The sequence below is a fragment of the Bos javanicus genome, chromosome 18, assembly GCF_032452875.1.
Source record: "Bos javanicus breed banteng chromosome 18, ARS-OSU_banteng_1.0, whole genome shotgun sequence".
Lineage (NCBI taxonomy): Eukaryota > Metazoa > Chordata > Mammalia > Artiodactyla > Bovidae > Bos > Bos javanicus.
In genome coordinates, this window is record NC_083885.1 from 5400247 (window position 1) to 5428227 (window position 27981).

Sequence of the window (27981 nt, forward strand, 5' to 3'; positions counted from 1 at the left end):
ACCAAGCATGCCGCCTGGGCCAGGGGCTCTGGAACATGGCATGGATCAGACAGAAACCTCTGGGCAGGCTCAGCCGTGTGATGTCTTACTCTCTGCACAAATCGACTCCTTTGTTCGTTCATTCGTTCGTTCCGCAAGCTGTCATATGCCAGACGCTCCCTTGCACTGGGATCCCTGAGGTTGGTGTCATTGTCATGCCATCCAGGCTGCACTCTCCAATACGGCAGATGTGAGCAGCTGAAGTGCAGCTGGTCTGAACTGAGACATGTGCTAAGAGGAAAGTATACCCTGGCTTCCAAACACTTAATATTTCATCCATAGCTTTTATTATATTGAGCATACATTGAAATGATAGTATTTCAGATAGATAATGCTGCTGCTGCTGCTGCTAAATCGCTTCAGTCGTGTCCAACTCTGTGCGACCCCATAGACGGCAGCCCACCAGGCTCCCCCATCCCCGGGATTCTCCAGGCAAGAACACTGGAGTGGGTTGCCATTTCCTTCTCCATAGATAGATAACAGATAAGATAATAAGATTATAGGTATAAGGTATATAAGATAATAGATAATAATCTGGTTAAAGAAAATATATTATTAAAGTGAATCTCAGCAGCTTCTTTTTACACTTCTAATTGGGTCTAATTGGGGCTTCCTAGGTGGTACTAGTGGTAAAGAACCCAACAAAACCCAAAAAAACCTCCTGCCAAAAAAACCAGGAGACATAAGAGATGTGGGCTCGATCCCTGGGTCAGGAAGATCCCCTAGGGGGCACTGCAATCCACTCCAGGATTCTTACCTGGAGAATCCCATGGACAGAGGAGCCTGGTGGGCTGCAGTCCATAGGGTGACAAAGAGTCAGACATGACTGAGCAACTAACATTTTCACTTTCACAGACAGAAATGTAGAAATAGGTGAAATTAATTTTAATCATATGTTTTCCTTTACCCAGGGTACTTAAAATGCTATTGTTTTGAAAATTTTAAATTAATGATTTTAATCGGATGATAATTCCTTTACAATATTGTGGTGGTTTTTGCCATACATCGACATGAATCAGCCACGGGCACACATGTGCCCCCCATCCTGAACCTCCCCACTGCCCTCCCCACCCCATCCCTCTGGGCTGCCCCAGAGCACTGGCTTCGGCGCCCTGCTCCATGCATTGAGCATGCACTAGCCATCTCCTGACATGAAGCAGAGAGTCTGCACTCCTTTTCATTATGATTAAATCACTGAAGTGCATTGTGTATTTCACACTCCAGCACATCACAGCTGGGATGGCCGTGGTTCAAGTGCTCAGTGTCGCGTGCTCAGTGGTCACTGTGACAGGCTGTGCCACATTGGCTGGATGTTCCTCCTGAATGCAGTGGGGAGAGGCTCCAAGCAGAGGTGTGCTTTAGAAAAAGCTCCCTGGCAGCCACAAGGCAGATCAGCAGCTTTCTGAACGCTGTCACTTCCGTCTTCTGGGCACTGCCACCCACGCAGGTGCTTCAGCTCATAAACTGGCAACTTGGGAGCAACATCTCTCTTTGCAGATTTTATCTTTTGATGATGTCGCTGGAGGGAAGCTTTGGGGTGCACACAGCAGAGACCCATCTGCTCTGGTTTTCCCAGAGTCCTAGAAAGGGCAAGCTGCAGTCTCAATTCCCATGTGGTTCCCACACCATTCAGATGATGACTTGCCACAGACCCCTTCGATTTTTCATCTTCGGGTTTCTCCTCTGTTGAAACTCTGATGCCTGCCTGTGGTCACCTAAGAGGCTTGAGGTGCAGATAAAATGAAGCAACATGTGTAAAATGCTTCACGCTGTGCTTCATAAAGAATTGATCAAAAAACGGTACTGAGTTTCTTTCCCTCTGAGAGCTGTCATAAAAGATTCTTCCCACCCCCAACAGCAGCCCAGGAGGACTGTAAACTCAAACAGCATGACTGGGGATCAGATTCCTAATCCTTTCTCCATCCCCCATGTATGGAACTTCAAGGCGTCAGTTCATTTCAGAAAGCAATCTACAAAAAATATGCAGATTAGAGCCAGCCCGGCAGGGAGCTCTTTTCCCAGCACCACAATCAGCTTTTCTGTCTCCCTGGGCTCTACCTTATTGGAGAAGCAGTTTAAAAACTGTTCCTAATCTCCAAGGAGTTTCCAGGTGTTTAATAACTTGCCTGGGTAATAAACAACTGAATTCTGGGAAATCATTATGTGAGCATCAAAGGAAGCGGCATGTTCTGGGCAGAACTGGGGAAAAGCATTGGTTTTTGAAGTCTGACAAAACTGAGTCAGAAACACGATTCTGTCGCCCACAGCCATGTAACCTTTGGACAAATTGCTTATGTCTTTGAGCATCAAGGTACTGATCTGTAGAATGGGATAATATGTACCTTGCAAGGGAAGAATTATACATTCCAGGTGACAATGTATTAATTATCTGTGGCTGCATGACAAATTATCCCTAAGACTTACTGACTTAAAATAACTCCATGATCTCTGTTCCTGTGGGTGAGGACTCTGGGCAGGGCTTAGCTGGGTCCTCTGGCTGCAGTCAAGGTGTCAGCCAAGGCTGTGGCCTCATTTCATGGCTGGACTGAAGGAGGATCTGCTTCCAAGCCCTCTCATTGGCTGTCGGCAGGATCCAGAGCCTGGGGGCTTTTGGATGGAGGGGATCAGCTTCTCATTGGCTGTTGGCTAGAGTTCTCCCTCCATTCCTTGCCACAGTGATGGGGGGACCTCTCCATAGAGCAGCTCACAACATGGCAATTTGTGTCATCAGAACAAGAAAGCAAGAAGAGCCAGAGAAAGAGACAGACTGCAAGACAGAAGTCAGTCTTTCATAACCTAATCAGGAAGGGACATCCCATCACTTTTGCTATACTCAGTTTGTTAGAAGCAGGTTGCTGGGTCCAGCTCACATTTAATGGTGAGGGCGGGGATGGGTCGTGGGGATACACACGGAGGTGAGTCCCAGAAAGGGGTTGGGAGCAGTTTTAGAAGCTGCCTGCCACAATATTTAAAGATTCTTAGTAAACAGTAGTTGTCAGCACTGAAATACGAAAGCACTTGGAAAGCAATGTTCATCACAGAAATGGGAGAAACCTCCTGGATTATGTACCAGGGGCAGGGAACTCAACAGTCACATGATGCCATCAGTCTACAAAAGAGGCTGATTCCGACCAATGCTACCTTGTCCAAAGAACGCGTTTAAAGATACACTGAATTTACAATGACCGCTGGTTTGACAACAGGTTACCAGATAAACATGTTTGGACATTAGAATTGAAAGGCGCCTATTTCCCCTACATCATGTTTTATATCTAAATCTCTTTCTAGTTACTGTAGGATGCCCACGTTTTTATGGAGATGTAAAGATATGCACCTCGGTTTTCTCATTTAACTGTATTATAAAGGCATTTAATCCTACTGCAGTCTTTATAATTAGCACTTTAACAGCCACAAAACATTTCCAATCGGTAGATATATGTCAGAACTTCGGTTTACTTGACCATTCCCTTATTCTGTGACATATAAGTTGCTCCAATGTTTTGCCATTGAAAGCAATTGAGTATCTTTTCTGTGGTAATTTTTTCCCCATAATTTGAGTTGTGTCTTTAGGACAAAAGTCCTACAAAAGCAATTAGAATATGCACCTCTTAATGGCTCTCTCAAGTTTTCATTCAAATGGGAAGTTGGCTTTGGTTTTTCTATAAGCAAACACTGCTCCATAAACCCCAGATTGAGTTCCTCAAAGGCAGACAGACACCCTAATTTACTTAAAAAAAACTTTTTTTTAAGATATGGCACCTAGCCTATAAGCAACAATTAGTGAATATTTGTGGATTGAATGAATGTATGAACAAAGATGTTTAAAACTGAAACTTCAGGGAAAATATTTTAACTAGTTCTGTTGTTTCTTTAAAAAAAAAAAATCAAGAGATGTTGCACTCCCATTTAGATTTTACTGAGATGCGGAGGATTTATCCACGCCAAGCTTGGCGTTGTTACAATTTCCTTCTTTTATTTCATCCCCACAGCACCCCCGAGTGTTCATTTTCCATACGGCAACAATGAAATGCTGGAAGCCCCCATCACACTCCATCCACACCTGCCTTTGCAAAGGGGGCCCAGGAGGCATCTGTGTGCTTGTCTGACAAGCCCTCGTCACTTGGGGAGAAACAGGAAGCCCCCTCACTGGAGAAAACGCTAGTCTGGAGACGCCTCCACTCGGGTGGGAAAAATGTTCCTGGGTCATGGGCCATTTTAGCCAAACTGCGAACCAGATTATGTAACATTGGAGTAAGCTGGGCACAGATGACCCTAGAAAAATAATTTTACGATTTTATTGGTCAAAATTTGCTCTGGTTAATGGGCCCTGACACGTTCTGCAGCATGTAACTCTTGGAACCCCACAGGCCTTTCCTCCCCCAGTTCTTTTTCGTTTTTTTAAAGAAACGTTCCTCTTTTCATTTCTGGAGCTATCACGCTCATTTTTTTAGACACAGGAAACCTAACTGCTTGCATAACAACAAAGAGTGTGAGTGACAACCAGAATTTAAGTTGGGAACCACCGCCGGTTGAGCTGCTAAACCTGGACTGCAGCGCCCCCTGGTGGGCAGCGAGTGGTTTGGCTTGTCCAGGTCCTCTCGTCACCTGGATGGCATCACCAACTCGATGGGCACGAGTCTGAGTAAACCCCGGGAGCTGGTGATGGACAGGGAGGCCTGGCGTGCTGCAGGCCATGGGGTCGCAAAGAGTCGGACACGACTGAGCGACTGAACTAGCCTGTCACCTGGGTGACGTCTCACCTCACCTTTGTCTGCCTGTCTCCCAGGTGAAGGAGGCCATGCAGCGAATCCACGACCGAGGGAACATCGGCAAGTTAATTCTGGACGTAGAAAAGACCCCGACGCCACTGGTGAGTCAAAGGAGAGGCATCTGTTCACTGCGGCAGGAGAGGGTTTTCAGAGGCAGGCACACGTGCGGTGGAGGAGAGCTCTCTGCTCTCAGCTCTCCGCTGGGGCTGGTGGGGGAGACCCCAGGTAAGTGGGTGAGGGATTAGTCACAGATGGGATGAGCGCCAATAAGGAAAGGAAAAGGCTTCGGCGAGAACATTTCCAGAGCCATCCGAGGGCAGAGGGGAGAGGACAGAAACCACAGCCCGGGCCTGTTACCCGAGCTTACTCTTGGCTACAGGTGGGAGGAATTCCTGGTAAAGGTTCATAAACTCACATTCAGATCCCCAACAGAGTGATGCCACCTGCCTCCGAGCTGCCTCCTGCTGGCCCCAGGGCTTTTTTTTCTCTTACCAGGACCACACCCTTACATGTGGGGACCCCCCATACACACCCTGTCCCTCAGGAGTGAAGCATGTCACACACACATCCCAGACCCTCTTGCAAGGGTCCCTTGAGGGGCTCTGCAGTGTGGCGGTCAACACACAGACTGCCCCCAGGCTGCATGGATCCTGAGCCCTGCTCTGAACCCCTGCATGACCTGGGCAGTCGTCACTCTGGCTTCAGCTCCACTGTCTGTAAACTGGATCTGAATACGCCCTCATCAGTCAGTTACAGTGACGTGCATAAAACTTTGTTTCGTACAAACTAAGTTCTAGGAAAGATTTAACCAAGAAAATACTCGGGAAGACTTTTGGTTTCTCACATGTTTAGCTTTGGAGCTGCATCAGTGGTTGATGAAAGAGGAAGAACTAAAATCCTGGCACGTTTTAGTCCAACGTGTATGCTTTAAAAAGTGTTTCCTTGCTTTTGAAACCAGAATGTGGTTTGGGTATAATGGCCATTTCACACAATGAAGGACAGTTTAGTGAGAGGATATTTTACAACATGGAAGTGACTGATAACAATCTGGATATAATTTTCTAAATGTTTTCTAAGTCCCAGGACTGGGCCAGCAAGTGTTTGGAGGCAGATAAGGGGTTACGGTTAGGCTAGAATCGCAGGGCTTCTGTGCACCTGTGTTCTGTTTTTTAAACCCGTGACCGAGTCTATCTCAGTCCCATCAGAGGAGGGGGTCTAGAGCCCGGCTGGACCACTTATTGCTCTCAAGCACTGGAGTTGTTCCTGGCTTCCTGCCCTCCATTACACCTGAGGTCCTGTTGGGTGGTGGGGCTGGTAGGAAGGCCTGCTTGACCACAGGAGGATTCTTAACAGGACAGGAGCTGCAAAGCCACCTTTCTGAGTGAAAGCCCAGGCCGTACCGTGGCAGGTGTCGCTGTCCTCGTTGCTGGAGCTCAGGGGGGCTTTCACCCCTGGGACCTGAGCTGACAGCAGATGGGCCAGCTCAGACCTGCGGTCCGGGGAGCATCTCTTGGCGGGAGGGGCCCGTCCCTCCTGGATGGAGACGAGGCTTGAAGGAGAGGCAGCCAGCGGTGAGGGTATTTCTAGGGAGAGCAAACAGCACAGGGTCCGGGCTCTGTGGGGCCTCATCACTGCCCTGCAGCATGTGGGGGGGGGAGTGCAGCTAGGGGCTCCTGGGGCACACTCTCCTGGCAGAACGGCCACTGTCAGAGCTCAGGGGGCATCAAAGGCCCGGAGTCTGCCCCACTGAACCCACTGCAGGGCGCACACCTGCCACTCGAAACCGTCTGGGCTACAAGGCGTGGGGGCAGCAGGCTGCCCAAAGGTCTGGAAGTGGACGTGCCTACAAGCAGCGGGAACATCTGTTCTGCTGGGGCCTTCTCCTGATGGGGACGGGCGAGCACAGCAGGGCTCATCTGACACCGTGCGTAGGGTCAGAGCCGAGACGGAGCTGCTGCCTGCACACCCCGCGGCGTCAGACAGCGCCCCCACCCCAGGCCTGGCATCTGCCCCGGGCCCCAGAGAGGGCTAGCGACCTTCTCTGCAGCCTGCTGACCTCCGCTGCCTCACGACTTCCGCTTACACGTCATCTCTGAGTCCCCCTTTGCACCGCTGCAAAACAACTGCCAGCAATAGTTATTGCTATGGCTACTACGTCATGGCTGTTGAGAAGAGAAAAAGTGGGGTGATGGACACGAGGTACCTGCATGGTGCTGAATATGGCGTGTATACTAATAAGGAAGAACTCTCACCACTATGTGTTCACTGTTCTAAAACGCACATTGCCTTCCTGTGTGTGTCCGGCACTTTGCTAGCTGCAGGAGATAAAATGGAAGAAAGCAGGAGCCTGGCTCATCTGCCCGGTCGCTTGCAGTTCCCACAGCGGGGCAGGGTGTCATCTGTTCACAAGCCGTGTGTATAGATGGGACACGGTAGCCATGGATCCGGGCCACAGAGGCGCTCACAACAGGGGGACTGTTCCCATTAGAGAAGTCTAGGAAGGCTTCCTTGAGGAGGCGGGCTGTGTGCTAAAGGAGAAGCAGGCTTGCGCAGGCAGGAGGGTGGAGGGGTGGAGCTCCAGGGAGAAGGCCCCGCATTCATCAGTAGCCGAGAGAGAAAGTCCAGCTCCAGGTTAGACCACGAAGGAGGGGGTGGTGCCGAGAGTCAGGGGCCTATCCCTGTTTCTGTTGGATTACAGATGGCCAACGACAGCACAGAGACCAGCGAGGCGGGCGAAGAGGAGGAGGACCACGAGGGAGACAGCGAGAACAAGGAGAGGATGCCCTTCATCCAGTAGCCCGCGGCCCGGGCAGGAGGACAGAGGGATGCTCTGGGAGAAGAGGACCCAGCTGAGAAAACCCTCCTGTGCCCCAGTGAACAAACGCTGTAGTCCAGTGCGTGTCGTGTTTGTCTGCTGTCAGCCGAGCTAAAAAAAAAGCTGTTGATCACTGTTGTTTTTGAAATTAAGTGCCAAGCCCATATCACGCGGTATTACATCCCTTCCCCATCTGTGTATTTTACACTCTGCCCTCTTCTCTGTTTCAAAACCATCCATCTTTGGGTCCTTCTCGACAGTTCTAGAACAGCCTTGAAAATCGATACGAGCCCACAGGTCCGTCGCTTAGGAGGCCAGACGTGGGCAAAGACGAGTTTGGGTTGAAAGGTCCAGATCCGAGAAATCTTCGGGCCAGTGATCCTTTTTGCTGCCAGCCGCCCAAGCTTCCGACAGGAGCACTTGCCGGTTTGGCCGGCAGAAAGAGGGTAGGCCGGGAGATGTTTTCACGAGCCCATTAACTGTAGGATCTCCCCAAGTCATACTCTACTTCCTCCCACTGAAGAGGCAACCTCTTCACCTTCATTCAGGTGTTTCATGGTCAAAAGGTTGGAAGACCCTCCTCCCACCCTCTGATGCTTGATCCCTTCACTGGTTCTTAACCACAAACATAGGGGAAGAGATGTGCATTTTCCAGGACAGAAGATGGGTCAACAGCAAAGTGTGAGGACCAGCCACGGGGATTCCTCCTCTGAAACCCCATCACGAGAGCAAAATCCTCTGGCTACGTATAGATTTCATTTTAAGAAAATGTGCCAGGTGCAGGACTATATCAAAGTCACTCCTGAGACCTGCCTCTGTTTGCACACTTGCCATGGCATTACCCTTCTTCCTCTTTTCATTTCCAGGTACTGGATAACCACCTTTACTGTAGATTCCCCTCCTCCCCCAGGGAAGACCCCCTTTTTGAGCCCTATTTGGGGGGAAAAATCAATGAGTATCTTTTTTCTTGCCAAAGCATGTTCCTACATGTAACAAACTCTAGTGATACAAAAGGTTGATGTTTATTATCTGATGCCAAATGTGCGTTCCTCTCCTCTGAAATAAAAAATCATGGTGCAGACTCTTTGCAAGACCCTGCTTTTCAGAAATCAGGGACCAAACTACTTGATCACACACCCTTGATGAACTTTCCAGCTCCCAAATTCCTAAGGAGCCCACCCCTAGCCCCACCCCACTTGATATGGCTTGAGGCGAACAGTTCCCCTGGAGGAAGAGAAAGAGAGTCAGTGAATCCATGGAGATTGCGGGGGGGTCCTCATCACCTTCTCCCGGTCCTGCTGTCCCAAGGGGTTGATTCCATCACTAGCAGACCAAGCTGCAGACACAGGAGCCCACACGGTTACCAAAGGGCTCCCACATTGCCCCATCTCTCCACCACTGAGCCTTAGGGTAGAACCCACTCTTTCCCCAAGTGATGGCAATGAACGCATCTCAGCAATTACCTGTTTTATTCCCTAAGTCCCTTTGTAACAAATGTCACCTCCCTGAACATGTGCTTTTTTTCCCCCTATCTTAAGCTTGTGATGATGACTTATTTATGCCAAATATTTATCTGAAAGAAGTGTCTCCTCACTGTACGTACACATAAGCTATGAAGATGAGAAAGGGTGATGCCATCTGATGAGCAAAGGGACATGTGTATCTCAAAAGGAGACGCCAACATCAGCGTCTCTTCCTACCCCAGGACACGCCAATATTCCAGGTCTTGGCCACTTTAGAAAGATCACATAGAGGTTGTATTGCCCCTTCTCCCAACACTTTTGCTAAAAGCTGTGCTACTGGTCCTGTTTCTCCCACAGCCAAGTGTTCCATGAGGTCTTAAGAAGAGCCGCTACCCAAGTGGCATTCCTGGTGAGCTAGACAGAAATGGCGTTTTCTTGGGCTGGGGGAGCAGACACCTGTGAGCATCCCAAGTCTCTTCTCTGGCTGGGGAGACAGAACTGTCCGTTCAGAAGCCAAATGCCCTTTGTTATGTCCAGTAGGTTAGCATGAAAAGACCTTCTTTCCCAAGTCTGTTTTTTCAACTTTAATCACAAATTGTGCTGGTGAGTTAAAGAAAACCCTTTTGTCTCCGTGAAATACAGAAGGAGAAGAGAAAACTAGTGTTTGACCATTAAGATCAACTAATGCCATGAAGACCGGGGGGAAAAATTAAAGTATCAAAATGAACCGTTTAACACTCTTGTTTGAAGCATCTTTGCCGCCACGTGGTTGTTTTCCTGAAGGAAGTGTACAGAATGTCTCAGGTTGCCTTAAAGGAACTGTGCAGGCTTCACCGTAATGTCAGCTTGATACGAGGGAACTGAAGCATTGTCTAATGTATTTGTGGCTTTAGAGCTTTCGTTATATTGTGCCTACAAAGCAAATCATGTTTACATTAAAAAATACAAATAAAAGTATTCAGCATAGCATAACCTTGCCTGGCATCAGTTATTCTACATACACAGTTGTTGCAAAAACAGCCCTGCTATTAAAACGCAAGGCACCAGTGGCTAAAAAAGAAAATATTAAAAAAAAAAAACACATCCGAGAAGAATCCTCCAATGAGGGAACTAGAGGCTACATAGAAAAAATAGGAGTTGAGATGAGATAAGCCTTTAAAGGGGCTTCTCTGGTGGCTCAGATGATAGAGAATCTGCCTGCAATGCAGGAGACTGGGGTTCAACCCCTGGGTCAGAAAGATCCTCTGGAGAAGAGAATGGCAACCCATTCCAGTATTCTTTCCTGAAGAATGCAGTCCACGGAGTTGCAAAAGTCAGACACGACTGAGCAACTGAGTGAGTAAGCAGAAGCTTTGAAAAAAAGCATTTAGCTCCCCTCAAGCTGAATATATATATATATATACACACACACACACACGCACGCACGCACACACACACACACACCCCTTGTATATATATGTATATATAAAGACACTCTCTTACCCTCCCAACAACCTTAAGAAGCAGGGTCCATCATTATGCCCATTTTACAGGTGCAAAAACTGAAGACAGGTTTTGCACTAAGATCACACAGCTAGGAAGTGGTGGAGCCAGGATTTAAAGCCACAGTAGAATCCTTGCCCTTTCCTGCCCCATATGCTTCCTGGCTCAAATAAGGGGTAACATACAATGCATTTCAAGTTACCATCCCTTCTCACTAGAAACTCTTCAGGGATTCCCTTTCCTCTGATTTAAAGGATACATTCGGCAATTTGTTTTGTTTTGCAGCAAATAACATGCACATCAAGAAGCATTTTTTTTTTGGTCCAGCCTGTGATCCAAGTTCGCAGTGAAGTGCTATTTTAAACCTCACACATTTCAACCATTTTCCTTTTCATGATCAAATCAATATCCTCAAGGTTATCAAAGAGATGCACAGAAGTGAATCTCCAAGGGCAAAGGTTTTGTGAAGGAGGAATTCATGATTAGGGAGGCTTCTTCCTTCCTTCTGGGTAGGAAGCCCAAAATATTAGAGCTAGGTCGCATGTTAATAAAATGCCACATACATAAACTTGAGTTAACAAGGCAGAAAAGTTAGTCACATTGTGCGTGGAAGTCTTACAAGATCAGTGTGCAAAGGGCGTTCTCATTCTGTTCTCACTTAATGCTCCTGTACTCCGTGTAAGGCTCATGACCTCGCATAGCCAGGGTTGGTGTGCTGTCACAGGGAAACCCAGTTCAGCAAAAAACTGCAGCATAAACTAGAACCCGTGTCTTCACTTGCAAATCTGAGAGTGGGGAGCAGGACCTGTAGCTGGGAACAAAACTCTTTTCAGCCACGTGGACGAAGGTAGACCGGAAATGGAGGCAAAACTTTTACATGCCATTTGGGGCAGAGGAAGACATCTGTGCAAGAGCCAGGAGGTGGGATCACTGAAGGGCATTTTGGCAGGATGGGGAACAGAATCCTGCAGCTGAAATACACGCTCCCCTGTGTGGGGCTGGAGTGGGGCTGGAGAAAGGCATGAGGCGAAGCCCAAACAGGGCACGGAGGTCTTTGAATGCCAAATGAATAGTCGTGGATTTCCAGGGGAGGGAACAAGGGTGTGCAGTGGGGTGACATGAAAGCCTGGGGGTGTGGGGGTGATTACAAAGGGTAAATGTGGGGTTCAGTGGGAGGAGGGATAGGAGATAAGCCTAAAGGTGATCCAGAGGTAGACAGCCCTCTGCCCTGCTTTGGGTCCTCCAGAATCAGACACTGAAACAAGGATTTGAAAGTCAGCAGTACTGGGAGGTGACCCCAAGAAGCACAGATGGGGGCAGAGGGGATATAAGACTGAAAGAGGAGAAGCCACTTCGCGTGCGTCTGTGAGCAAGTGACTACAGGAGGAAACCTACAACTAACTCACCTGAGGAAGAGGATGTATTTCTCCATTAACTTCCAAGTATTGCTGGATGGATGAGAGCAACTCCTAACAAGTGTGTTGATTCCCTGATGCTCTTCCATCTTGGACAACAGGTCTAGAGGAAGGGCAGAAATGGACACCAAGGGATTTCCCTGGCAGCCCGGTGCCTAAGACTCCATTCTCCCAATGTGGAGGACCTGCATTCGACCCTTGGTAGGGAACCGGATTCCACAGGCGGCAACTGAAGATCCCACGTGCTACAACTAAGACCCAGTGCAACCAAGTAAATAATTAAAAGAAAATGCAATGTTTTTCAAAAAGAAATGTTACACCAAGATATGTAACACAGATTCAAAGAGGTAATGTTAGGGGGCAGAGGGCGGGGCAAAGCAGAGGGTCCGACGCTGATGGAAGACAATGCTGAGGACAGTGTGCACGGGGAGGTGATGGCTGAGTGCATCTCTCTCTTTTTCTGACAGTACCAGGGAGCATGAGCTCTTAGTTCCTTGATCTGGGATCAGACCCACGCCCCCGGCATCGACAGTGCAAAGTCAACCACTGGACCACCAGGCAAGCCCTGAGTGCAGTGTTTCAAGCTGACTTAGTGTTGTTCATGAGAATAAAAGCACACGGCACAGAGCTTGGTACCTTAGGTTCAGTTCAGTTCCGTGGCTCAGTCGTGTCCGACTCTTCACGACCCCACAAACTGCAGCACTCCAGGCCTCCCTGTCCATCACCAACTCCTGGAGTTCACTCAGACCCATGTCCATTGAGTCGGTGATGCCATCCAACCACCTCATCCTCTGTCGTCCCCTTCTCCTCCTGCCTTCAATCTTTCCCAGCATCAGGGTCTTTTCAAATGAGTCAGCTCTTTGCATCAGGTGGCCAAAGGATTGGAGTTTCATCTTCAAAATCAGTCCTTCCAATGAATACCCAGGACTGATCTCCTTTAGGATGGACTGGTTGGATCCCCTTGCAGTGCAAGGGACTCTCAAGAGTCTTCTCCAACACCACAGTTCAAAAGCATCAATTCTTCGACGCTCAGCTTTCTTTATAGTCCAACTCTCACATCCATACATGACTACTGGAAAAACCATAGCCTTGACTAGACGGACCTTTGTTGGCAAAGTAACGTCTCTGCTTTTCAATATGCTGTCTAGGTTGGTCACAACGTTTCTTCCAAGGAATAAGCATACCTAGTGAGCATGACAAGGGCTGGGAAAATGGGGTGATTAGGAAATACTCAGTAGCTTCCTTTTCTTAAACAACAGATAATACATAGATCTCACTATTTCACTTTCAGATTTATAAGGGTCACTTATAAGGGTCATGAGGGGCTTCCCTGGTGGCTCAGACAATAGAGAATCTGCCTGCAATGCAGGAGAAAAGGATTCAATCCCTGGGCTGGGAAGATCCCCTGGAGAAGAGAATAGCTACTCACTCCAGTATTCTCCTGGAAAATTCCATGAACAGAGGAGCCTGGCAGGCCCCAGTCCATGGGGTTGCAAAGAAGCGGACACGACTGAAAACTAACACAGATAGATAAAACAGTCATGAGAAAACTGGCTCCCTCCGCTCCCTCATTTACTGGCAGTCCTCAACCCAGAAGAGCACTCTCTCTCAAAAACTCGACCATGCTGGCACCCTGAAAAATACAGTTTTGCTGTTTGGAGGCTACCCAGTCTATGATATTTTGCTATAGCAGCTTGAATTCTCTAAGGCGTAAATGTTTTACCTTCTCTGTCTTGAGCAGAATGAGCAAAGCTCTTATTATGATCCAATCAAATATGCTGGGAAATTTGTCTTATGAGTTATTCAAATTGGCTCCCAAACACCCAAACAAAGGAGTGACTCAGATAGGAGCGGAGAAACCCAAACATACCACACGCGTATGCTCCCACGTGTGCAGCGACCGAGAGCACACGCCTTGGAATCCTGCAAATCAAGAATCAAATTTGGGTAAAAGGCTTGGCATTTGAGCTTGCCCCTACTGAAATGAAGGGAATTTCCTTCCTTGGAGAAGGAAATGGCAACCCACTCCAGTAGTCTTGCCTGGAAAATCCCATGGACGGAGAAGTGTGGTAGGCTACAGTCCATGGGGTTGCAAAGAGTCGGACACGACTGAGCCACTTCACTTCACTTCACTAATGAAGATGATCATATGGTCTATGTCCTAGAATTGTTGTGAAGATGAAGTGTTTATATAACCAGATTGAAACTATGACCCACATGTTCCAATCTGGAAATCAGATGGCAGATGCTTTCAAAACAAGGGTTTTTTTTTTTTTTCATTCATTCAACAAACATGTTGTCAGCACAGTATTTTTAGTATTTTAGCAGGAAAATAAAAAGTAGACAGTCTCTTCCAGCCCTTCAGGAGTTTACAGTTGAATGATGTAACAACAAATAAGTTTTCTCACTAGTGCAAACAGCAATCTATTTGTAGAGCCTGCCTTGGTACAGAGAGGTGGTGTGGTCTGAGCAGTTAACAGTGCTATATTTGATGAACCATGTTCATCAGGAACAGGGGAAGAGAGTGGTCCAGGAGAAGGAACTATCCTTAGGCACATTAGTGGGAAAGTGCAGGCCGAGTTCATGGAATGGTACATTTAGCTACTGCACGCATAGGGAGAAGAGACAAATGATTAATGTGGCTGAATTATAGAAATACACTAATATCCTTTCAAAGATTCTGGATTTGTACTAAACAAAGGGATTAACCCAGGGATTGATGGAGAATGTTCTCAAGTAAGAGGAGATCATGAGAAATCTCCCCCAGATGAACACCATTATTTATATGGTCCAGGTGGTTCAAGTGGTAAAGAATCCACCTGCCAATGCAGGAGATGCAAGGGACACGGGTTCAATCCCTGGGTCGGGAAGATCCCCTGAAGGAATGGCAACCCACTCCAGTATTCTTGCCTGGAGAATTCCAGGGACAGAGGAGCCTGGTGGGCTGCAGTCCTTGGGGTCACAAAGAGTCGGACACGACTGAGCATGCACGCACAGAGCTTCTTCTAGCTTTGGGAGGCAGATCAGATAGCAGGGGTCCTATCAGAATCACGATTCTTTAGCAAGTCGCCCCCGACCCCAGAGTCCATCCATAACACGTTTGATCATGAATTTCAGCAGCACTAAACTGACATGAATGTGGGGGGCGGGGAACCTCTTCCTTTCAGGAGTGAAACAAAGAGGGGCAGGTGAGGTAAGCTTTTCCCTAAGAGGGGGGCCACTTGTCCAGAGGTGCCCCCTACAAATGTAAATCACTACTGGAGCTGGGAGTCAAAACCAACAGAGGACAATGACCCAGGTAGCATACTTACAAATGCTCATGGACATAAAGCTTGGGATCATTTTCAAAATACTATCCCACCTTAGAGTTTGGAGATTTTCATAGAGTGAAATCAAATCAAGGCAAAGCATGAAAGGGAATCACACATTTACTGAGGATCTGCTCTTTGCCAGGCATTTTACACATGCTCTCACTGAATCAAAACATTACCTCAAAATATAGATATCATTCCTGCTTACAGATCAAGGACATTAAATTCCAGAGAGGTAGCTTGCTCATGTTCACTCGGTCACAGAGTAAAGTTCTGTCTATAGAGTCCAGGACTCCATATAACAGAAAGGTTTCTTCCCAGAAGCTAGGGAAGATGGGGACTAGCAGTTCCAACCTCACAGCCTCCTGGGGAGGTAGTCCTTCCTCCCTTGCATACTTTCCTCCACACTCCCTCCACCATCCCCTCCTAAGCACAACTTCCTCTCCATTAGCTCTGGTGTGAGCCAAAGCACTCTCAGGAAGGTTCTGACTAGCCAGCTTGGGTCACATGCCCATCCATCAACCAATCATTGAAGCAGAGGGATGGCTATTCTCACTGGTCATGTGACCACCCCTGTACCTGGTCATGGTAGGTGCAGACAACTTGAATGACAGTCCTACCAGAACCACCTCAAGTCACAGAGAGTTAGATCCTCACGGGATAGGAGGCTGGGCAGTTAAAACTGGGTCTACTGTAGCTCCAGTCTATTGAACACTGATTGTATACCAGACACTGTTTTTTTTGTTTGTTTGTGTTGGTGTTTTACTAGTTTTATTTTCTGGACTCTGTTTTAAGCCCCTGTGGGAACCACCACTGACACCTCCCCGCTGTATTGTCTTGGCTCCCTTGACACCAGAGTCCACTATGCCTGTGGGCAGTTCCTAGCAAGCGCATCACTCAAGCACCTGCCTTGGTCTTTCTTCTTTATGCTTTCTTTCCACTCCAGTGCCACAGGGCACAAGTGCGCCAAGGTAAGCCAGAATTACTGTGGTGGGGACTGGGGGTAGGCGAGCCACACCCCCAGGGGCAGCCTCGACCATGCAGAATGGCAGCCAGTAGATCAGTGCTCAGATTCCCTTTCCATGCTCCACACGGTGTCTGAAGGGCCCCCTCGTGGGAGTCAACCCCAAGTTGTCACAATTGTGACTTACTCATTAGCAAGCACACTGGCTTTTCTTCCTTCCTTATCTCCTTCTCCCTACACCCCCCCACTCCTGCTTCTAGAGATCACCAAATAAACCACACCCGAGTCCTCACCTGGGGGGCTATTTTTGTTGTTCAGTCGCTCAGTCGTGTCCAACTCTCTCTGACCCCATGAACAGCAGCACGCCAGGCTTCAATGTCCTTCACCATCTCCCAGAGCTTGCTAAAACTCATGTCCATTGAGTCGGTGATGCCATCCAACCATCTCATCCTCTGTCGTCCCTTTCTTCTCCTGCCTTCAGTCTTTCCCAGCATCAGGGTCTTTTCCAATAGAGTCTGCTGTTTGCATCAGGTGGCCAAAGTATTGGAATTTCAGCTTCAGCATCAGTCCTTCTAATGAATATTCAGGGCTGATTTCCTTTAGGATTGACTGGTTGGATCTCCTCGCAGTCCAAGGAACTCTCAAGAGTCTTCTCCAACACCACAGCTCAAAAGCATTAATTTGGCGTTCAGCCTTCTTTATGGTCCAACTCTCAGATCCATATATGACTACTGGAAAAACCATAGCTTTGATAACACATGGGATTTCCCTGGTGGCTCAGAGGTTAAAGCGTCTGCCTGGAATTCAGGAGACCCGGGTTCGATCCCTGGGTTGGGAAGATCCCCTGGAGAAGGAAATGGCAACCCCCTCCAGTACTCTTGCCTGGAAAATCCCATGGAGGGAGGAGCCTGGTAGGCTACAGTCCACGGGGTCGCAAAGAGTCAGACACGACTGAGCGACTTCACTTGCACTTTGATGACACACAGGACCTTTGTCAGCAAAGCAATATCTCTGCTTTTTAATATGCTGTCTAGGTTTGCCATAGCTTTTCTTCCAAGAAGCAAGTGTCTTTTAATTTTGTGACTGCAGTTGCCATCTGCAGTGATTTTGGAGTCCAAGAAAATAAAGTCTGTCACTGTTACCACTGTTCCCTATCTATTTGCCATGAAGAGATGGGACCAGATGCCATGATCTTCATTTTTTGAATGTTGAGTTTTAAGCCAACTTTTTCACTCTCCTCTTTCACTTTCAAGAGGTTTTTTAGTTCCTCTTTGCTTTCTGCCATAAGGGTGGTGTCATCTGAATATCTGAGGTTATTGATATTTCTCCCTGCAATCTTGATTCTAGCTTATACTTCATCCAGTCTGGCATTTCGTATGATGTACTCTGCATATAAGTTAAATAAGCAGGGTGACAATATATAGCCTTGAAGTACTTCTTTCCCAATTTGGAGCCAGCTCATTGTTCCATGTATGGTTCTAACTGTTGTTTCTTGACCTGCATACAGATTTCTCTGGAGGCAGGTAAGGTAGTCTGGTATTCCCATCTCTTTAAGATTTTCCCACAGTTTGTTGTGATCCACACAGCCAAAGGCTTTAACATAGTCAATGAAGCAAAAGCAGACATTTTTCTGGAACTCTCTTGCTTTTTCTGTGATCCAACGGATGTTGGCAATTTGATCTCTGGTTCCTCTGCCTTTTCTAAATCTAGCTTGAACATCTGGACGTTCTTGATTCATGTACTGTTGAAGCCTGGCTTGGAGAATTTTGAGCATTACTTTGCTAGCGTGTGAAATGAGTGCAATTGTGCAGTAGTTTGAGCATTCTTTGGCATTGCCCTTCTTTGGGATTGGAATGAAAACTGATCTTTTCCAGTCCTGTGATCACTGCTGAGTTTTTCATATTTTCAGGCATATTGAGTGCAGCACTTTCATAACATCATCTTTTAGGATTTGAAATAGCTCAACTGGAATTCCATCACCTCCACTAGCTTTGTTTGTAGTGATGCTTCCTAAAGCACATTTGACTTCACATTCCAGGATATCTGACTCTAGGTGAGTGATCATCTAGATAACCATCGTGGTTATCTGGGTCATTAAGATCTTTTTGTATAATTCTTCTGTGTATTCTTGTCATATCTTCTTAATATCTTCTGCTTCTGTTAGGTCCATACAATTTCTGTCCTTTATTGTGCCTATCTTTGCATAAACTTTTCCCTTGGTATCTCTAATTTTCTTGACAAGATCTCTAGTCTTTCCCATTCTGTTGTTTTCCTCTATTTCTTTGCCTTGTTCACTTAGGAAGGCTTTCTTATCTCTCCTTGTTGTTCTTTGGAGCAAAGGGCTACTTTGGGGGAACGCAAATAAAAATAGCATTTTGCATGTATTAACTTGGCCAAATACTCATAACAAGCCTAAGTTAGTGACACTATCCCCACCTTACTGATGAGAAAATGAAGCCAGGAAATTCCCTGGTGGTCCAGTGATTAGCAATAGGTGCTGTCACTGCCGAGGGCTGAGATTCAATCCCTTGTCAGAGAACTAAGATCCCATAAGCTGCATGGCATCACAAAATAAATAAATAAATACACACACACACACACACACACACACACACACACATGAAGCCAGAGAAGTTAAATAAAGTGCCCCAAACTACATATAGCAACTGAGTTTCCAGAATTTGGGCCAGAAGTCAAGCTAAGCTCTCTCTAATGCTCAAGTCATTGAGAATGCTTAACAAGTTGGAGACAATTATTCCAAAGCACAGCGAGTGACAATTAGAGAGACTTTGGGGGCCAGCCCTCCTTAGCTTTTCAAAAGCCTGCCCAGGGAGTAAGAAGGGATTAGTGCTGTCTCCCTGACTCTGGGGCATTCTATCCATGGCAGGCAGGATGGTGCCCAGCCACCCTGATGAGTTAAAGGGCTGTGCTGTGAAGCGGGGGAAAGACCATCGCACAATGGCAGTCAAGCTGATCTCTTCATCCTTCACAAAAACAAGCACAAACACTTATTTTCTGAGCCAAGGCTCAGGCTCAGGTTGACTATGGATGTTAAGAGCTGGTTTGTCTATTGTTTTAGGGGCAGAAGTCAGAAAATTCCAAAGATTCTTCAGATTAGTCAGCTAGCAAGGCAGGAAGCCCATGCACCATCTAATCGACACTGAGTTTTTAATTATTAACTAGCTTTGTACAACAGTGTGAATGTACTTTACCACTAGTGCCGCCAGGAGATATAAGAGACCCAGGTTTGACCCCTGGGTCGGGAAGATCCCCTGGAGGAGGGCATGGCAACCCCCTCCAGTACTCTTGCCTAGAGAATCCCAGGGACAGAGGAGCCTGACAGGCTACGGTCCATGGGGTTGCAAAGAGCTGGACACAACTGAAGTGACTTAGCATGCACACACACGCACGTGAATGCACTTAGTACCACTGAACTGTACAATTAAATATGGTTAAAATATTTTATGTGACTTTTACCACAATAAAAAAAAAATTTTTTAAGGAGTACATCAGAATGCTCATTCTTACTCAGGATCTCTATCGCTATCTATTTATAAAACTAACTCTACTAAGGTAAAAATTACTAAGGTGACTCAATTAAATTCTACAAATATTTACCAAGCTTTGCCTAAGTGCATGGCCCTGTTCTTTGTGTTCTGAAGGATTCAGAGGTAAATACAGCCTGGCCACTGCCAGGCTCGTGAGTGAGAGAGGAACAGCAATGACCAAGAAAGGCTAGCAGCCCGGAGGGAGGGACGCAGGGGACTGCATGGTACGGAGCTGAGAAAGGGGGTGTCTGTCCTGGGGGTAAGACAGTCTCCCTGGAGTGAAAGTAAAGGATGCTCTAGGCTTTGCCTGTCAAGAACTGACTCCACCCTACTTGTATCTTGATGGCCAAAGGCAGGGACTCTGAAGACAGACGCCCCGAGTTAGGATCCTGACTCTTATAGTTGCATGACCTCGAACAGGTGATCCTCTCTAGGCCTCTGTTGCCTCCTCTATAAAAGGTAAATGATAAGATGAACCTGGGGATAAACAATAAGGGACAGAGTGTACATGTCCAAATGTGGCCACTTGGGAAATGCTCCAAGCTCTTAATTGGGACACAATTATCAAATATTTAAAGTACAAAATTTTAAAAATTAGAGCCAACATACCTCCTAATACAAGAGCAGTATCTCCCAAATTTCAGCTATTTACATACCAACCTTTTGATGATTTAAAATACGTATTTTTAAATTTCCTTCCCACCATAAATGGAAAATCAATACTGCTTGCCAAGAATAGAAAAGAGAGAGCAATCATAAGCATTAATACCTGGAGCCAGATTACGAACTCCCACTGCCCAAACATCAAGTAATTTGAACCTCAAAATAAATAATGATAGTAATTCAATTTAAGCCATGAATAAAATAAAAATCTGTGAGTCCATCAATAAACAATGTGCTGACTGCAATAAAATGCCAACAAACGAATGCAAATGAAATGATAGAGTTAGAAAATTAGCTACTTGGTGAAAATTTGATGAAAAACAATTTATTTACCTAGTCTCAAAATATTTTCCCCCCAAATGAGGGAAAAAGTGATAACCTTGTAGTTGAGAAACCTGGCAGGTGACAACCTTAACCAAGTGATCAAAGGCATTCTCATCCAAAGGGACCAATTCCTAATAGGATGGACTGAGAAGGACACAGGATCACTTCTATGATATTCCTGCCAAAATACGCGGACTGAATTTACTCAGGAGGAGATAGCAGACAACCCCAAACTGAAGAATGTTCTAAGAAAAGAAAGAAGTGTCCTGCTTTCTTCAGTAATGCTCCAGAGAGTCAAAGAAAGGCTGAAGAACTATTACAAACTGAGAGCCTAAGGAGACAACGGAACCGCTACGGCTGCTGTGTGACCCCGTACTGGACTCCGCGCTGGGTGGCAGTGCACGAGCCGTAAAGGGACGCTCCTGGGACAGCCGCTGAAATCAACTGGGAACTGCAGGTTCCATAGTAACAGCGCATCAGCAGCACACTGCCTGCTTTTGACAGCTGTATTGTGTCTATGTTAGAGAGTGTCCTGGCTCTTAGGAAACACACACTTAAAGACTTAGGTGTAAAAGGAAATGATGTCTCTAGAATTCCAAAACAATATCCTGAGGAAAAAAAAAAATGACAAAGCCAGGGGGGCAAAATGTAGCCACTACGTGAAACTGGATCATAGGTAGAAAGGAGTTCCTTACACTGTTTTTGCAACTTTTTTCTAAGTTGGAAATTATATCAAAATAAAAATTGACCCAAAGAATAATACAAGATTAATATAATAATACATACTAGTAGAGTCTGGTTAAAAACTATTGTCCATATGGGACTTCCCTGGGAGTTCAGGGCTGAAGACTCTATGCTTCCACTGCAGGGGACACGGGTTGGATCCCTGGTCAGGGAACTAAGATTCCACATGCCTTGCAGTCAGGAAAGAAAGAAAAAAACTATAGTCCATTGAAGTCTCTGAACTTGAGGCCAGTGCCTGGTTAATAAAAAAGAGATTAGCAAGTCTTAGAAGAATTATAAGCCAGAATGACATGAAATTTAGACTGTCTGCTGGACACCATCATCAAGAGTGAAAGGGAGCTGGCAAGAGGAATGGCCATCTCACTGTGTCATAAGACATTCTTTAATGTATGCACCCCAGTGCTCTGCACACCAAACTGCAGGGAAGCCTGCTGTCCGCAAACAAGGTCTGTAGAAGCTTTGGTCTGCCCGGCAGCTGGAGGCCTTGTAGGCCGGACGCTGGGGCGGTCTGACTTTCCTGCAAGCACTTGACTGAGAAGACGGGCCAGTGCATGTAACTGAACACGCTGGTTGTCACCTGTGAGAAATCCACTTTGCTCACAACAGTTTTAAACCAGTTCTCACTTCTGGGTGGTGACAATATTTTCTTCAGCCAGCTGTTTCTACTTAAATGCTGGCTACGGCCGGCTTCAGCAGTGACTCATCAACAGAAGTTTTGTTTCCTCCACACCAGAACACTCAGACGGAAAGAGAAACCATCTGTCAGCCACCCTGACAGCCCCTTCCTAGCACCTGCAGACCCAAGATGGAGATAGAAGCCTTCAAATGGTCCCCCAAATAGCCCCAGGGCCCTGAAGGGGCTGAAATTCAGTGTTACCAAATAGTGCTCCTCCTGCAAAGGAAGCAAGCTCTGAGGCTGGACCAGCCAGTGTCATCTTACCCCCAGGACGCCCTGTCCACACCTGACTCTGCAGGTCAGGGGCGCAGGATCTCTCAAGTGCAGTGGTCTGGGGAGAGTGTAGGAAGAGAGAAAGGAAAGCTTGCCACTCCTGTTTTTGAGACTATCCATTCATTTAAAGAATGTAAGAAAGGCCATATTTACAAAAATGCACAGATCTGTTGTTGCTGTTGTTCAGTCACTAGGTCGTGTCTGACTCTTTGCAACCCCACGGACTGCAGCACGCCAGGCTTCCCTGTCCTTCACCATCTCCCAGAGTTTGCTCAAGCTCATGTCATGTCCCTCGAGTCAATGATGCCATCCAACCATCTCATCCTCTGTCACCCCTTTCTCCTCCTGCCCTGAACTTTTCCCAGCATCAGGGTCTTCGCATCAGGTGGCCAGAGTATGGGAGTTTCAGCTTCAGCATCAGTCCTCCTAATGAATATTCAGGGTTGATTTCCTTTAGGATTGACTGGTTTGATCTCCTTGCTGTCCAGGGGACTCTCAAGAGTCTTCTCCAGACCTGTAGTTGCGTGATTTTTTTCCCCAATCCTATCTATGAATTTCTATGACAGTGGAAATACGTGCATTTGAAGATAAGGTGAAAAGTCTAAGTGCAAGGCCTTTTGTAAAACAGGCCTCCTCCATTTCTCCCCACCCACTACACAACAAGCTTTAGCCTGGAAGGACATTCAAGGCTGGTCAAGGAAGCCTCCCAGGCAGCCCCCAAGCCCCGCCCCAGCCCCGCCTCCTGCCCCACCCCTCCCCAGAGCAGCTTGGACTTGCCCTTGGTGCTCCTGCCACCTCACCCTCCACTTGGCTCTGATCCACTGGTCCAGCATCATGGTCAGGCTCCTACGGAGGTTCTAAGGCTTTGCTGGGCTGTCTTGTAGAGCTGGAAGGAACCTTAGCAATCCTTTTAAGTCATTCCCAGTGATGGAACTGAGGCCCCAGAAGCAGCGGAGTGACTTACACAAGATCCCACGTCAACTCCTCTTATAGCTCATCTCAAACATCTCTTACTCCACATGATACAGGGTATATATACATCAGAAGCACCTACGGGGCCTTTTGACACTACATCTGTCCAGTGAAAGTGAAAGTCACTCAGTCGTGTCCGACTCTGTGACCCCATGGACTGTTGCCTGCCAGACTCCTCTGTCCATGAAATTCTCCAGGCCAGCAAACTGGAGTGGGTAGCCATTCCCTTCTTCAAGGGATCTTCCCAACCCAGGGATGGAACCCAGGTCTCCCACATTGCAGGGGGATTCTTTACCATCTGAACCACCAGGGAAGCCCTCACCTGTCCAGGGAGGGGCTCAATCCTGGAGTTTCAGATTCTAAAAGCCTAGGATGGGCTTCCTCATTGTGAATATATTTTTTTAAGCTCCACAGATATTAATTTCTTATGTACACACATACACACACCAAGTTGAAAACATTTTTAGATTACTAGGCTCTGATCCAATTTTCTGTGTGATGATGATCATCGTTTATGTGGTACTTTACTGTTTACAAACTCCCTTCAAATCCATTATTGCCTTTGATCATCACACAACATGGTACAAGCATAATCTCCATCTTGCAGATGAGGGAACTGGACTCAACAGGTTAATCCTCCAGGGTCACATAGCTCATCAGTGGCAAGGCGGGACCCCCATCCAGGTTCTGCCCGATTCCAGATGCCATTGCTTTCTACTATATTAAGCTGCCCCTGGACCACTGTTTGGACAAGAGGATGCAGGAGGCCACGATTGGAGGACTGATTCTATTTAGACAGCTGCTAACTAGCACATTTAAAACTTTTATTTAGTAATCGTGAGCATTTAACTGAGAAAACACATAATAATTCTCAAAATAGCCAGCATCAGGAAACATTGGAATTTAAGTTCTACATGGGCAGAGGTTTGGTCTGTGAGTTTACTCTTGTATCCTTGTACCTAGAACCCCTCCTGGAAGGAGTCAACTGATACTTAACAAATGGACAAGTCTGAAAGAGGTATGCAGACCGGCACCATATTCCAGCCAAGACCAATCAGTGGTCCCAGCAAACCAGGTGTGACACATGTCACCTTCCTCCCGCTACTCTATCTAACCTCCCTGACCTGACAAGCCTTGGGGGAAATGGCATTATTATTCTGGAGGAAGCAGTAAGGAGCATGAAACCTAAGATATGAAGATGAGCCTCAATTATAGCACTAAACTCTGGCCCTGTTTCCAGGAGAGTCAATTAATATTTAATCGAGCCCTGTCAGTTAAATAAAAGAAAGGAGAAGCACAAGCCCCCTGTCGTGGGATTTATCACTCATAGCAGGACATTCCACTTGCTAAACATCCAACATCTTGGTTCTTTAAGCGGTTATGCCCAACAAGTCAATTGAACATCCCTGGGACAGATTTACAAATAAAAGTCAGTAGAAAACGGAAAAATAACCTGCTTACAGTGATTTCTATTGAATGGATTTCTATTTCTGAATAGCAAAAAAAAAAAAAAAAAAAGAAAGAAAGAAAGAAACAAGAGAGACTGAGGAGGCATGAGAATGGACTTCGTGGAGTCACTTATTCCAGAGCCTGCATCCTTGAGTACGAACCAGGAGATGTGCAATCTAACAAGATATACACGTGTTGTTAAACAACAAACCACCCAAATTACAGTGCCTGGAAGTTCTGTTTTATAACGGCCTTTTCCCTTTTAGAAATATACTGTAGGAATTTTCCATGTTGATCAATATTCTTTTACAGCAGAATTTTAATGATGGTTTAAAAGTCCAATAGACTAATTCCCCTTTGAGTAATCCCCTTTCAATTTGGGGCATTACAAAAAATTTTTTGTTTACTCCTTCTAAACTACTGTCAGCAGATGCAAGCCAGAGACTTGTTTGCTCCTTTATTTCCAATAAGGGATACTCAAGGCAAGTACTGGGTTTTTCAACAATTCCAGCTATCTGTTATATATTTTGGAGGATGGCCTGGTCGCTTTGGGCAGACATAAATTACAGAAGGAAGCAGGCGTGGTGAAAGTGGGTCTTTCAAAACCATCAGACTGTCCCCTGGACTTGCTGTCTCCACAGCCTAGCGGCCAGGCTCTGGGAACATTTCCTGTCTGGTTTCCACTGGAAGGAGCCCTGCAGCAAGGAATGACATCCAATGCAAATTGGACATCCCGAGATGAAAACTAGACACTCACAAAACACTGACTCCTTCATGTTTACCAGACTTTCAGAATGGATGTGCAAGTGGTTTCCTGAAAGGAAAGAAAAGCTGGTTCATATTCTAAAGCCCCAAATCTTTGACTCTGAAAATAAGACCAGTATTTTCTGGATGCCAGCACCACTCCCCATTACGCCCAGCCATCCTGCTCCCTAACTTGAAGGACCTCTCCACACCACTAAGAAAAAATATAAAATTGAAATCCACCTCTTACAGATTTTTTCCTAATGGGAAAATGGACACAGCCTTTTAAAATAGAGCTAAGGATGATGGCCCTGGGGCACTATTATGGTCAGAGAACATAGCAATACCTGCATCCTGCCTTGACCCACCCATCCCTCCTCCCCAATTCATGAGGGACAGTGGGGAATGGACACAAGAAACAACTCGGTTAGAAGAGAGCTTGAGGCTCAGACTCTACTACAGAGCACCCCAGTGTCCTGGGCTCTGAAACCTACCCCGAATTTAAGAGCCTCTGTGTCTCCCTTTGGCTAGATCCACATCTCAGGACTTTACTACCATGAGAAGAAAGCTCACAGGAAGAGGCAAAAAGAAAGAGCTAGCCATTTCTAAGTGGGACCCTTCCAAGAACTAACAACCCTGAGGGCTGATCCACGCGGCCTGATCTGTCCTGAAGTCGACCCAATCCAATCACTGTCCCCGCCTCCTGGGAAGGAGAAAAGCTAAGACCTACTCCTCTTTCCCATGGGATATAATTAGCAATATGTATTAAGAATCTTAGAGTAGTCATTCCCTTTAGTTCAGCAATATTGCTAAACATTGTTCTAAATAAGTGCTTTAAAAGTACTAACTTATTTAAGCTCCACAATAAACTTGTATTTTAAGTACTACTATTATCCTTTTTAGCTCAAATAGTAAAGAATCTGCCTGAGACGCAGGAGACCAGGGTTCAATCCTTGGGTTGGAAAGATCCTCTGGAGAAGGGAATGGCAATCCATTCCAGGATTCTTGCCTGGAGAATCCCATTGACAGACAGGCCTGGCAGGCTACAGTTCGTGGGGTCGCAAACAGTCAGACATGACTGAATAACTAACACACACATTGTCCTTTTTAAAGATGGGATACAAAGACATGGAACAGCTCAGAAAACTGCCCATGACCCGAGAGCTGGTGGCAGAGCCCAGCTGTGAGCCCAGGCAGTCAGGCTCTAGTCCATGTTAAGCATCAGACTCTACTGCCTTTCAGTAAATCCACTTACACAATTGTGCCTCCTAAGACAAGTACTGGATGCAGGGGAAAAAAAAAAAAAGGGTTAACACACAAAGATGTTCATCTCATCATTATTTACAATAAAGGAAAAATTGGAAATTAAAACAAGTGAAGAAGTTTTAGTAAAGTAGGGCACATAAAATACTCAGTTCACTTCAGTTCAGTTGCTCAGTCATGTCCGACTCTTTGCAACCCCATGGACCGCTGCACGCCAGGCCTCCCTGTTCATCACCAACTCCCAAAGTCCACCCAAACCCATGTCCATTGAGTTGGTGATGCCATCCAGCCATCTCATCCTCTGTCATTCCCTTCTCCTCCTGCCCTCAGTCTTTCCCAGCATCAGGGTCTTTTCAAATGAGTCAGCTCTTTGCATCAGGTGGCCAAAGTATTGGAGTTTCAGCTTCAACATCAGTCCTTCCAATGAACACTCAGGGCTGATTTCCTTTAGGATGGACTGGGTGGATCTCCTTGCAGTCCAAGGGACTCTCAAAAGTCTTCTCCAACACCACAGTTCAAAAGCATCAATTCTTTGGCACTCAGCTTTCTTTATAGTCCAACTCTCACATCCAAACATGACTACTGGAAAAACCGTAGCCTTGACTAGACAGACCTTTGTTGGCAAAGTAATGTCTCTGCTTTTAATATGCTATCTAGGTTGGTCATAACTTTCCTTCCAAGGAGTAAGCGTCTTTTAATTTCATGGCTGCAATCACCATCTGCAGTGATTTTGGAGCCCAGAAAAATAAAGTCAGCCACTGTTTCCACTGTTTCCCCATCTATTTGCCACAAAGTGATGGGACCGGATGCCATGATCTTCGTTTTCTGAATGTTGAGCTTTAAGCCAACTTTTTCCACTCTTCTCTTTCACTTTTGTCAAGAGGCTCTTTAGTTCTTCTTCACTTTCTGCCATAAGGAAGGGTGGTATCATCTGCATATCTGAGGTTATTGATATTTCTCCCAGCAATCTTGATTCCAGCTTGTGCTTCATCCAGCCCAGCATTTCTCATGATGTACTCTGCATATAAGTTAACTAAGAAGGGCGACGATATACAGCCTTGACGTAC

The 27981-nt window shown here is 46.4% G+C and overlaps 1 protein-coding gene across 1 annotated transcript in view; it reads left to right on the plus strand.

Annotated features, from left to right (window-relative positions):
- The window catches only part of VAT1L (vesicle amine transport 1 like), a 169047-nt gene extending 158989 nt beyond the window's left edge, over positions 1–10058 (plus strand). The window contains exons 8-9 of the mRNA XM_061386820.1: positions 4826–4909; positions 7507–10058. Of these exons, the coding sequence (XP_061242804.1) occupies positions 4826–4909; positions 7507–7605 (183 nt within the window). The 3' untranslated portion in view covers positions 7606–10058. The remainder of the gene's footprint in view (positions 1–4825; positions 4910–7506) is intronic.
- The last annotated feature ends 17923 nt before the right edge of the window (positions 10059–27981 follow it).